General features: G+C 66.8%; 1 protein-coding gene across 1 annotated transcript; it reads right to left on the bottom strand.

Moving 5' to 3' along the window:
- Positions 1 to 781: 781 nt before the first annotated feature.
- Positions 782 to 11,008, bottom strand: LIMK1 (LIM domain kinase 1). Its single transcript, XM_074160609.1, has 17 exons — positions 10,951 to 11,008; positions 7,349 to 7,456; positions 6,874 to 6,946; positions 5,100 to 5,238; positions 4,612 to 4,721; positions 4,331 to 4,522; positions 3,395 to 3,500; positions 3,126 to 3,310; positions 2,858 to 3,041; positions 2,626 to 2,712; positions 2,257 to 2,388; positions 2,110 to 2,169; positions 1,945 to 2,010; positions 1,693 to 1,849; positions 1,514 to 1,569; positions 1,051 to 1,208; positions 782 to 935 (listed from the first exon to the last, which is right to left on the bottom strand). Exons 1-17 carry the CDS (start codon positions 11,006 to 11,008, stop codon positions 782 to 784), a joined length of 2,025 nt encoding a protein of 674 aa, XP_074016710.1.
- Positions 11,009 to 12,408: the final 1,400 nt, after the last annotated feature.

Here is a 12,408-nt window from a genome sequence, read left to right as displayed (position 1 = left end):
CCCAGGTCAAGGGGACCGAGACGAGCCGCATCCCCGCATCCCTCTGGACCACCTGGCGCTGTCCCCAGGGATGCGCGGTCACGGATTAGCACAGGCAGCAGGGACGTGGGGGCAGCGGGGACCGCTACGTACTTGTCCCCATGCCACGGGGGTGTTTGTGTGTCCCCACCACGGCCCCCTCGCTCGGCCGGGGGTGCCGGCAGCCCCCCGAGCCCGGGGTGCCGGTAGAAGCAGCGTGAGAGGGTCCGGCCGAGGACGAGGGCATTGCTACAAGGCTGCCCCGGGACCTGTGTTCCCCCGGGGGGGGCCATGGGCCATGTACACCCCCCACCCCCCGAAGGAACCGGGGTGTCCCTCCTGTCGCAGTGCAAGTTCACGGAAAGCCAAGGCACCGCCGCGAGGCCGCGGCTCTGTACGGGGGGAGCCCCCGGGGCTCGGGGGGGTGCTGCAGCCACGCAGCCCCCGGGCGTGCAAAGGCAAAGCGAGCCGGGGCGGGGGGACTTGGGGACAATGGGGATGGTCCCCACGGTGTGGCCAGCTGGGCATGTCCTGGGGGCAAGAGCTATGGGGGGGGGGGGGGAAAGGGGGATGCACAGGGGAGAGCCAGCTCCCAGGGAGGGTGAGGGCAGCCCGTGCAGAGGAGACGGGGTGGGGGGGCTCATCCGGGGAGCCCCCGGGATCCAGCCCCGGGGGTGGTGGTGGCAGCCAGAAGAGATGCTGGCGGTGGGTGCAGCTCCTTCTCCCTTCAGCGGCTTCAGAGGGGGTGCAGGTGGGTGGGTCTCTATCGGGGGGCTGTGGGCAGCCCGCCCTCGCCCCGCCGGTGTGTCTCCCCAAAGGCTCGGTCCAGTTGCTCCAGTTGGGAGCTCAGCGGCAGATGGATCTCCAGGTGCATGCGGAGGGTTTCCAGCCACTGCTCCAGCTTGCCGAAGGACGGCCTGGGCGAGAAGGGGGGACACATGGCAGCTCCGCTGGCCCCGTGTGTCCCCCCACCTCCATAGCAGCCCCCCCACCAGCCCCAGTGGTCCTCCAGGAGGGACCCCAACCACTCACCGCTTCTCAGGGTCCAGGTCACAGCAGCAGACGGCGATGGGGAAGAAGCTGGGGGGGCAGGCGGGGGGGCAGTAGCGGTCCAGGAAGCCTCTGACGTTGAGGCCAAAGTCGGTGGTGCGGGGCAGGTAGTCAGGGTCAGCGCTCACCCGGCCGATGATCTGGGGTAGAGCAGGAGGAGTGGGCTCAGCCCCAGGAGGGGAACCAAAACCCAATGAGAACCCCAAGGGGAGACCTCAACCCCAGTGAGGACCTCAAACCCAATGGAAGACCTCAGCCCCAATAGGGAGACCTCAACTGGAGGTCTCAACCGAAGGGGAGACCCCAAGCCCGACAGAGACACCTCAACTGGAGACCTCAGCCTCATTGAGGACCCCAACCCCAATGGGGAGACCTCAGCTGGAGGCCTCAACCCCAGTGAGGACCCCAAACCCAATGGGAAGACCCCAACCCCCACATTACTTGCCTCGCACAGGACGATGCCGAAGGAGAATATATCCACCTTCTCATCGTAGCTCCTCCCTGTGGGGAGAGATGGGTAAGGCCATGCTGCATGTCCTGTCCCTGCCCCACCAAGTGTCTCCTGCTTGAGGACAGAGCCCTGGCTGGCCATGTACCCTCTCCCAGCACTGCAACCAGGCTCACCATTGATCATCTCGGGGGCCATCCAATATGGGTTCCCCACCACCGTGTACCGCTTCTTCCGGTCCGGTTTCTTCAGGTTCTTGAGATGTTCAGGCTGGTTCTTCTCATCCACCATCAGCCGTGCCAGCCCAAAATCGGCCACCACCACACTCTTGTTCTGGGTGGATGGAGAGGAGTGAGGTGGGGGAGAGCCACATGGGGGTCTAAGACCATCACCTGGGCTGGGGAGGACACCACCGAGGTGGGACTCACCTCCCGCACAAGGCAGTTGTGAGAGTTGAGGTCACGGTGGATGATGTTCATGGAGTGGAGGTAGGCCTGAGGGAAGGATGGGCTGAGAGCAGGGGGGCACCCCAACCCCATGGTCCCCCACACACCAGCACCCATCCCACCCACCCATCCCCTGGCAGCACTCACCATGCCGGCAGCGATGTCCTTGGCGAAGCTGACCCGCTGGCTCCAGGGGTAGTGGCTGTCCTGGGGGCAGGAGGGGGGATTTGCCAGAGAAGAGGAGAAAGGAGACGGGTCCCCACTGGGGCTGACCTGCTCCCCCCCAGTGCTCACCATGCTCTTGATGAGACCCCTCAAGGTGCCCCCTTTGATGTACTCCGTGATGAAGTTGAGCCTCTTCTCCTTGTACAGCACCCCGATGAACTTCAGCACGTTGGGGTGCTCCAAGCAGCGCATCACCTTCACCTGCAGGACCCCCCCCATGCCTGTAACACCCTGAGGCACCCAGCACCCACCCGGGCAAACCTGCTGCCCACATGTGCTCCATGAAACAGGCAGGGCTGCCTGCACCCCATGGTGTCTGGCCAGCCCTGCTCCAGATGTCATGCCCAGCATTCCATGTGGGGTGGGGGACAGGATGGGACAGCCCCATCCCTCGTGTCCCACTGCAAACCAGGGGGATCAAAGAAAGGGGATGCTCACCTCTTTGAGGAAGGTCCTCTGCGTCTCCTCATCAAAGCGGATCAACTCCTTCATGACCATCACCTCACCTGTCTCCCGATGTGTCACCTGGCAGGGAGGGCAGAGACTGAGCCACAGCTCCCCGCTGCCACCCCCACCTCTGGGGACACCCCGGGTAAGACAATACCCCCCTGCTCCATCCCAAGGAGCTGAGACCCTCACGCTCGTGACACTTGTGGCCACCCAGCCCCACCTTGATGGCCTGGCCAAAGCAGCCCTTGCCCAGCACCTCGCCGTGGATCAGGTCAGAAGGGCGGAAGATGCGATGGGCACGGGAGACGACGCGCAATGATTCGGAGCGACCGATGTCCTTGCGCTGGGACGCAGGCGAGCCCACCGAGCCTGAGCCCGGGGACTTGTCCGTGCTGCAGCTCCTCCTGCGGGATGCACAGACAGAGGGACAGAAGGTCAACCCCACGGAGGGACCCCAAAGGGAGAGGGGGGTGACCTGGTGGCCTTACGTGACAGTCCGCTGGCGCATGGCGATGGGCTCCGTGCAGGGTAGGGGGGCTGGGGAGCGCAGGGGGCTGCAGGTGGCGGGCAGGGGGCTGCAGGCAAGCCCTGGCTCATGGGCAAGGGGCTCATGAGGGTCGTGCTCGATGGTCAGCTGGAGCAGGCGGCTGGTCTCCTGAATCAACAGGTCGATCTGGGGGCAGAAAAGGACGGCAGGGGTGGTTTTGGGGGGAAAAGGAGGGTGCTGGTTCAGGGGGCACCCCAGAGGGGGGTGTACCTCATCCAGGGGGACATGGCCGATGGGGGTGCCGTTGATCTCCAGGATGCGGTCGCCAACGTGGATGGAGTTCTTCATGTCAGGGCTGATGCAGTCTGGATCTACCCTGTGGGGCCCGCAGGCAGCAGGGGTCAGCCCCCTGACACCATCACGGGTGGGGATGTGCCGGAACACTGCCCACGAGCCACCCCCAGCCAATGGGGACAGGCCGTGACATCCCCTGCAAGTCACCTCCGAGATGGGGACATGCTGTCATGGTACCTACGAGTCACCCCTGTGAAACGGGGAGGTGCAGGAGAGCTGCCCACAGGCCACCCCTACCAGCTGGGGACATGCAGGCACGCTGCCCTTGTTGGATGGGGTACCCACGAGCCACCCCTGCTAGTCAGGGACATGCAGGCAAGCTGCCCACAAGCCACCCTTGCTTGATGTCATGCTGTCGTGGTACCCCCGAGTCACCCCTCCAGGATGGGGACACGCAGTCACGGTATCCATGAGTCACCTCTGCTAGTTGGGGACATGCAGGCACGCTGCCCACAGATCACCCCTACCAGATGGGGACACACAGGCACGCTGCTCACGAGTCACCACTCCTGGATGGGGACATGCTGGACCAGTACCCATCAGCCAACCCAAGCATCCCATGGCAGGGACACACCAGCCCGGTCCCCACAGCCCACCTTGACAGATGGGAAACACCCAAGCCACCCTGATGGCCAAGGACACACCAGTACGGTCCCCACAAACCACCCCCAGCAGTTGGGGACACGCCACCACAGTCCCCTCTGGCCACCCCCAGCTGATGGGGGCACACCAGCCCCATCCCTCACCCTCCCGCCCCAAAACGGCTCTGCGGGGTGGATCCCAGCAGCAGAAGGGGACACGGGATGCCCTCAACCCGAGGAGGGGACGGTGGCAGGGGGGACACAGACGCACTCTCGGACGCGGACAGTGCGGGGGTGCTCGGTGCCGCAGCCCTGGTCGATGGAGACGGAAAAGCCACGTTTGCCGTCGGAGCAGGCAGGGATGGAGACGAGCGTGACGGTGTGCGGGATGCGGGAAGCTGGCGAATCCGGCAGGATCTGCTCGATGACCGGTGTCACCACCATCTGGTAATAGCAGTGGCCACTGTGGGGCCGGGAGGAGGCGGGTGGGTTAGGGGGTGCCAGGGAACACGTCCCTCCCCTCACCATCCGCCCACCCAGGCTGGGACATACCAGTAGAGCTTGGAGCGCTCCACCAGCGCGTAGGTGTCCCCGTCCCCGATGAAGGTGCGGCAGTTGAGGCAGCTGAAGCACTCGGGGTGGTACTTCTGCTCCCCAGCCACCTGCGGGCAGATGCCATCAGCCCCAGGGACCCAGGCGTCTGGGGCTCGGATGGTGCTGGGAGCACCCATGGGTGCACCAGGGCCGAAGGAAGGCCAGGCTGAGCCATGGTATGGCAGGGGACAGTCATGCCACCGGGTTGGGGACAGCTGCAGGGACATCTCCCCACCACGCTGAGCCTCCCCCAGCCCCAACATGGGACACACACACTCCCCATGTCTCCCTAAAAGGCAGAGGAGACCCCTTGTCACCCCCGGAGCCCAACCTGTGCTGGGGACCTACACCCCCTCCCCACCTCACCCCCTTCCCAAGGAGCTCAGCTGTGGGTCAGGGCTGTGTGTGTCCCCCTGGGGAACCTTGGGGACCCCCCCGGTGCTCACCATGACCAGCCCCTTGGTGATCTGCTCGGAACAGCCGTGGCAGAGCTCCCCAAAGCGCGCCCAGTAATCCTTCTTGCAGTACAGGCGCCCATCCTTCTCGTAGTACTGGTGGGACAGGGAGGCCCCGCACTCGCAGCACCTGTGGCAGGGGACCCCCTCGTCACCATGTCCCCACCATCATCATGTCCCTACCGTCACCCCGGGGGGGCAGCCAGTGCCCATCCATCCCACGGTGCTCTGTGCGAGCTGCTTCCCCCGTTTCCTACTCTGCTGCAGGGCCACCGCATCTATGTGTCACCGTCCCCAGGGTGGCACTGCAGGCTGGCGACGTGGGGACATGCAGGGACACCAGGGTGGACAGGGTAAGGGACACTGGGCAGGGACAGGCATGGGGAAGGAGGTGCCAGCCTTGCAGGGACATGGGCACACAGAGGGACATGCCAGCCTAGTCACAAATGTGTCACCCTGGTCGTGGACACAGGGATATGCCAGTTTGGTCACAGACAGAGGGACGTGCCACCCTGGTCACAGACACACAGAGGGACGTGCCACCCTGGTCACGGACATGCCACCCTGGTCACGGACAGAGGGACGTGCCACCCTGGTCACAGACATGCCACCCTGGTCACGGACAGAGGGACGTGCCACCCTGGTCACAGACACACAGAGGGACATGCCACCCTGGTCACAGACATGCCACCCTGGTCACAGACAGAGGGACATGCCACCCTGGTCACGGACATGCCACCCTGGTCACGGACATGGCAGCCTTGGGGGTGCAACGCTCTGGGTGCTGCAAACGGGGTGTGGGGGACAGACCTGCAATGTGGGGGGTGGGGAGGGGTGGGGGTGCAGGGGGTGCTCTGGGACAGGGAGACGGGGGGGGTGCAGGGACCGGGGGGGGGTGGAGGGGGCTGTGAGTTTTGGGGGTGCACAGGCAGGTGCAGGGGGTGCTGTGCAAGAGAGTGCGTGGGGGGGGGGTGGGGGGTGCTCCAGGGGGTGCTGTAGGGGGGGTGGGTTCTGTAGGGGGGGGGCGCGGGGTTGACGCTGCAATGGGGGTTGCTGGGGGGAAGGGGGGGTGCACGGGCACTGCCGCAGTCCCCTCGCACCAACACCCCCCCCCCCCCCCCGACCCCCCCCAAGCCGGGGGCGGGCGCCGCGCGCAGGTGGAATACCAGAGAGGCGTGACGTCACGGCGCGGAATTTCCCCACCCCATGACGTCACTGCGGGAGGACTCCGCAGCCCGAAGCCTCCCCAGACCTTGGTGGGGGGGGGGGGGGGTGGGTGGCTGTGGAGGATGGGGGGGTGACGGGACGACGACACCGCGCGGCCCCGCCCCCTTAACCCCCTCCGCCCCGCGGCGCCCCGAGGGGGGGCGGCCTCGTCCCTCCTCCTCCCACGCGTGACCGCGCTGAGACCCACGCTCCTTCCACGGCTGCAAGGGGCGAGGGGGAGATGGGGGGGGGGAGGAGGGGGGGGCGGAGAGAGGAGGAGGAGGGAGAGAGGAAGGCTTTTGAACCAGCGAGGCCAGGGCTGCCGGAAGCCGGTCTCCCGTGGGGGTGGGGGGGGGAACCGGATCCAGCTGCGGCCCCCGCAGTGGTTTTGCTGGGGCTGATGGCCCAGGGAGGGGGGGAACCGAGCACGGAGGGGGGGGGACACGCAGAGCACCCCGGGGACACACACAGGCAGAGGACCTCGGGACCCACAGACACAGGCAGAGCACCCCGGGGGTCCGGGGGGGTGCAGAGTCCGGCCCGACCCACTCCCACTCACTTGGCTCCGGCGCTCAGGACACAGCTCTTCCTCAGCACCGCCGCCAGCATCCTCCTCGGGATGGGGGGACACCGCCCCGGTCCCCCACCACCCCCCGCACCACCAGCCCCACGGGGACCCCCGCCAGGTCCCAGCCGCCCCCTTCCACCCCCCAACTCGGGACCTTCCTCCTCCTCGGGGCTCCCACGGCTCGAGCTGCCGGGAGGGCGCGAGTGAAAGAGGAAACGGGGCGGGTGGGGGACGGGTGACATCAGCCCCGCACGCCCCGTCACTGTCACCGGGCAGGAAGGGACAGCGTGGGGGGACAGCGGGGTGCAGGCACCCTCCGGCAGGCTGGGCATCACCCGCCGAGCCCTGCCTGCACCCCGCTGCCCCACGCAGCCACGGTGGGGGGGTCCGCTATCCCCATCCCCACGGAGCATCCCGGTGTTCCCGATGCCATCCCGCGGTCCCCGATGCCATGGCGGCGGGACGGCGGGCTCCCACCTGAAGCAGTCAGCGTGCCAGTCGGCGTTCAGCGCCTGCAGGTACTGCCCATCGTAGATGCCCTGCCCGCAGCTCGCACACACCGGCAGGTCGGTCCCTGCGTGGAGGGGGAGGACACAAGAGGGACAGGGCTGTCACCCTGCTGGCTGTCCCCATCTTCCCCACAGCAGCACCCTGGCACTTCCCCCCGGGATTAAATCCCTCTGCAGAGGGTGATGAATTTCCACCCCCCCCTGTGGAACGGGGACAAGGTGGTGGCACTGATGTCCCGGAGCCTGGGGACAGGACAAGGGGCCTGTGTTGTGCCAGGGGGCACTGCTGTGACTGTCACCAGGGGGTGCTGGGTGCCCACGGGGGTGGGGGGAGGACACAGGGAGGCTGGGGGGGGGCAGCGGGTAGCGTTGGGGACCCCAGGGTGTCCCACGGAGGTGCTGGAGGGGGCACAGGGTTGGGCCAGCACAGGGGACAGGCAGGTCGGGGGGTGCAGGGGCGATGGGGGGGCTGGGGACACGGCAGGGTGCTGAGGGGCAGGACGGATGTTTGGGGGACACAGAGAGGCTGGGGATGGAGGGGGGGCTGGGTGCTCCAGAGGAGCAGGGTCAGGGGGGACCCACTGGTGGAGGGGGGTCGACGGGGTGCAGGATGGGTGCCGGGAGGGATACAAGGTGGAAGGTTGGGTGCTGGGGGGGTGAAAGGTGCATGGAGGGGTACAGAGGGGTGCAGAGTGTGCAGGGGGGATGAAGGGGTGCAGGATGGGTGCTGGGGGGGTGAAGGGTGAATGGAGGGGTACAGAGGGGTGCAGAGTGTGCAGGGGGGATGAAGGGGTGCAGGATGGGTGCTGGGGGGGTGAAGGGTGAATGGAGGGGTACAGAGGGGTGCAGAGTGTGCAGGGGGGATGAAGGGGTGCAGGATGGGTGCTGGGGGGGTGAAGGGTGAATGGAAGGGTAAAGAGGGGTGCAGAGTGTGCAGGGGGGTAAAGGATGGGGACAGGGATGGGTACAAGAGTGCAGGATGGGGGGGGGTTGAAGGGGTGCACGATGGGTGCAGGGGGGTGCAGGGTGCATGGAGGGGTGCAGGATGGGGGTGTGGGGGGTGCAAAGAAGGGATCCAGTGAGACATAAAGCGTGTGGAGGGACACAGAAGGGCGTGAGACGGGTGCTGGGGGACACAGGGTGCATGGGGATACAAAGGGGGACAGGACGGGGGCAGGGAGGGTACAGGGGGTGTGAAGGGGTGATGAAGGGGTGCAGGATGGGTGTGGGGGGAGGTGAAGAGGCGCAGGATGGAAGGAGTGTAAAGGAAGGATCCAGTGGGAGATAAAGTGCATGGATGGACACAGAAAGGTGCAGGAGGGGTGCTGGGGGGGATGAAGGGGTGCAGGATGGGCGCAAGGGGGGCACAGGATGGGTGCTGGGGCGGCGAATGAAGGGGTGTAGGATGGAAGGGGTGTAAAGGAGGGATCCAGTGGGACATAAAGTGTGTGGCGGGACACAGAGGGGTGCAGAACGGGTGCTGGGGGATGCAGGGGAGGTGGGGGGACAAGGAGGGGTGCAGAACGGGTGCTGGGGGTACACAGAGGGGTGCAGAACGGGTGCTGGGGGATGCAGGGGAGGTGGGGGGACAAGGAGGGGTGCAGAACGGGTGCTGGGGGATGCAGGGGAGGTGGGGGTACACAGAGGGGTGCAGAACGGGTGCTGGGGGATGCAGGGGACGTCGGGGGACAAGGAAGGGTGCAGAACGGGTGCTGGGGGATGCAGGGGGCATGGGGGGACACAGAGGGGTGCAGGATGGGGGACTGCAGGATGGCAAGGGGTGCAAGGGCACAGAAGGGGTGCAGCAGGAGGACATGGGGGTGCAGGGAGGGAGGAGAGGGATGCAGGACGGCTGCAGAGGTACTGGGGGTGCGGGGAGGGATGAGGGGTCCGGGGGGTGCAGGGTGGATGGGAGGCACAGTAGGGATGTGGGGGTGCAGGGAAGGAGGCAAGAGGCATAGAGGGTGTGGGGGGATATGGGGGTGCAAGGAGGGATATCTGGGTGTTTGTGGGGTGCAGGCAGGAATGCAAGCTGGAGGAGGGTGTGGGGGTGCAGGGGGATGGGAGTACAGACTGGATGGGGTGCAGTAGGGGGACATGGGGGGTGCAGAAGGGGAACGTGGGGTTGCAGGGGGAGATGCAGGCTCAATGGGAGGTGCAGGGGGAGCTCTCGGGGTGCAGGGGGGATGGGAGGTGAAGGCAGGGATGCAGGAGGGGATGCAGGCTGGACAGGGGGTGCAGGAGGGGATGTGGAGGTGCAGGCAGAGATACGGGCTGGGCAGGGGGGACAGGGGGAGATTTGGGGGTGCAGGAGGGATGCAGGCTGGACAGGGGGTACAGGAGGAGATGTGGAGGTGCAGGCAGGGTGCAGGCAGGGATGCAGGCTGGACAGGGGGGATAGGGGGAGATTCAGGGGTGCCGGGGGGTGCAGGGAGGACAGAGGGTATAGGGGAAGATTTCGGGGTGCAGGGAGGACACGGGCAGGGATACAGGCTGGACAGAGGGTATAGGGGAAGATTTGGGGGTGCAGGGGGGACATGGGCAGGGATACAGGCTGGACAGGGGTATAGGGGAAGATTTGGGGGTGCAGGGGGGATGCAGGCAGTGATACAGGCTGGACAGGGGGTATAGGGGGAGATTTGGGGGTGCAGGGGGGATGCAGGCAGGGGTGCAGGCTGGACAGGGGGGATGGGGGAGATTTGGGAGTGCAGGGGGGTGCAGGCTGGATGGCAATGCAGAGGGGGATGTAGGGGGGATGCAGGCTGAAAAGGAGGTGCAGAGGGAGATTTTGGGGGTTCAGAGGAGACGCAGGCTGGAAGGGGGATGCAGGCAGGATGCAGGGGGTGATGCAGGATGAATGAAGGGTGCCGGGGGGATGTGGGGGTGCAAGAGGGATGCAGGATGAATGAGGGGTGCGTGGAGGGATTTGGGGATGCACATTGTGACTGTGGGGGGATGAAGGCTGGAAGAGGGGGTGCAGTGGAGGCTGCAGGGGGGAGATGCAGGCTGAACAGGGGGTGCAGGGGGAGATGTGGGGGTGCAAGAGGGATACAGGCTAGAAGAAGGGTGCTGTGGCAGCTGCAGGGGGTGATCTGGGCTGGTTGAGAGGTGCAAGGGGTGATGTGGGGGTACGGGGGGGATGCTGGCTGGATGAGGAGTGCGGGGGGGATGCAAGCAAAATGGGGGGTGCAGAGGAGCATGCAGGGGTACAGAAGGGGTGCGGGAAGGATGCAGGCAGGATGAGGGTGCAGGAGGGATGCGGAGGGGCTGCAGAGGAGGATGTAGGGGTGGAGGGGGGGATGTAGGGGTACAGAGGGGGCGCGGGAAGGATGCAAGCAGGATGAGGCTGCAGGGGGGATGTGGGGGTGCAAGGGAGGATGGGGGGGGATGCGCGGGGGATGTGGGGATGCAGGGGGGGCTGCAGGCTGGCCGGGGGGTGCGGGTGAGCCGGGGGTGGTGGTGGGGGGTGGTCGCAGGGCCCCAGCGGCGGCGGAAGCGCTGAGTCAGACAAGAGGCGGGGGACACGGGGGAAAGCGGGGGGGTGGAGGGTGTCACGCACCTTCGTCCTCTCCCATAGGCTCGTCCCTCCAGGTGCAGCAGAGCAGCATCAACCTCATGCAGCCGCGCTGCCCGGCGCCGCGCCAGGCCAGGCCAGGCCCTGCCCTCGCCCCGCTCCCGCTCCCGGTCCGGCCCCCCCGGCCCGGCCCCGGCCCTGCCGCTGCCGCTGCGGCTCCGGCGGCGGGCGGGGACGGCCCGGCGGGAGCAGGGCGCCGGCGCGGGAAAGGGGGCGGGGCCGGGAGGGGCGGGGCCGGGGCGGGGGCGGGGCCAGGAGGACCGGGGCGGGGCTCCGGGATGAGGGCGGGGCCGGGGGAAGGCCGGGGTGCGGGGACGCGCTGGGGGTGTCGCCGTGGGGACGGCACGGGTGTCTCGAACCGCCCCGGGTGTCACCGTGGGGAGGACACTGGTGTCCCCAGCTACACCAGGCTGTCGCCCTGGGCAGGACACGAATGTCTCCATCTGCCCCGGGTGTCGCCGTGGGGGCGGCACGGGTGTCCCCAGCCACCCCGGGTGTCACCATGGGGAGGACACACGTGTCCCCAGCTACCCTGGGTGTCGCTGTGGGCAGGGCGCAGGTGTCCCCATCTCCCCATGTCTCCCCTCCCCCCTCCTCCGCCATGGGGAGGACATGGGTGTCCCCATCTACCTCGGGTGTCCCCATCTACTCCAGGCCATCACTTGTGGGCGAGGGGCAGATGTCCCCAACCACCCCTGCTGTCATGAAGGGCAGGACACAGGTGTCCCCAACCACCCCGGGTGTTGCTGTGGGCAGGACGCAGGTGTCCCCAGTCACCCGGGACTGCCACTGTGGGCAGGGCGCAGATGTCCCCATCTCCCCATGGCTGTCGCCATGGGCAGGACACGGGTGTCTCCATCTATTCTGGGTGTCACCGTGGGGAGGACATGGGTGTCTCCATCCACCCTGGTTCTCACTGTGGGAATGGCACGGGTGTCCCCATCTACCCTTGGTGTCACCGTGGGGAGGACACAGGTCTCCCCAACCACCCCAGGTGTCACTGTGGGCAGGACATGGGTGTCCCCAGCTGCCCCCCTGTTGCTGTGGGCAGAGCGCAGGTGTCCCCAACCACCACAGGTGTTGCTGTGAGCAGGACACAGGTGTCTCCATCTACCCTGAGTGACACTATGGGCAGAACATGGGTGTCCCCAAGCACCCCAGGTGTCACTGTGGGCAGGACACGGGTGTCCCCTTCCACCCCAGGCTGTCACCATGGGGCACAACATGGGTATCCCTCTCATCCCTTGGTCTGTCACCATCAGGTGACATCAGGTGGGCATGGCTGTCCCACTGGGTCCCTGGGCTGTCACTATGGGGCAGGGCATGCGCATCCCCCTGGGTCCCCAGGCTGTCCCCTCGCCCACCCCTGTGTCCCAGTGGGGCAGATGGCATCCCCAGACCAAGGACACAGCACGTCCCCAGGCTTGGGCAGAGCCACGGGCA

Source organism: Numenius arquata, chromosome 18 (assembly GCF_964106895.1).
Source record: "Numenius arquata chromosome 18, bNumArq3.hap1.1, whole genome shotgun sequence".
In the NCBI taxonomy this organism is placed as follows: Eukaryota; Metazoa; Chordata; class Aves; order Charadriiformes; family Scolopacidae; genus Numenius; species Numenius arquata.
The sequence above is the reverse complement of the archived record's forward strand: the minus strand, read 5'-3'. Positions and strand labels throughout refer to the sequence as shown.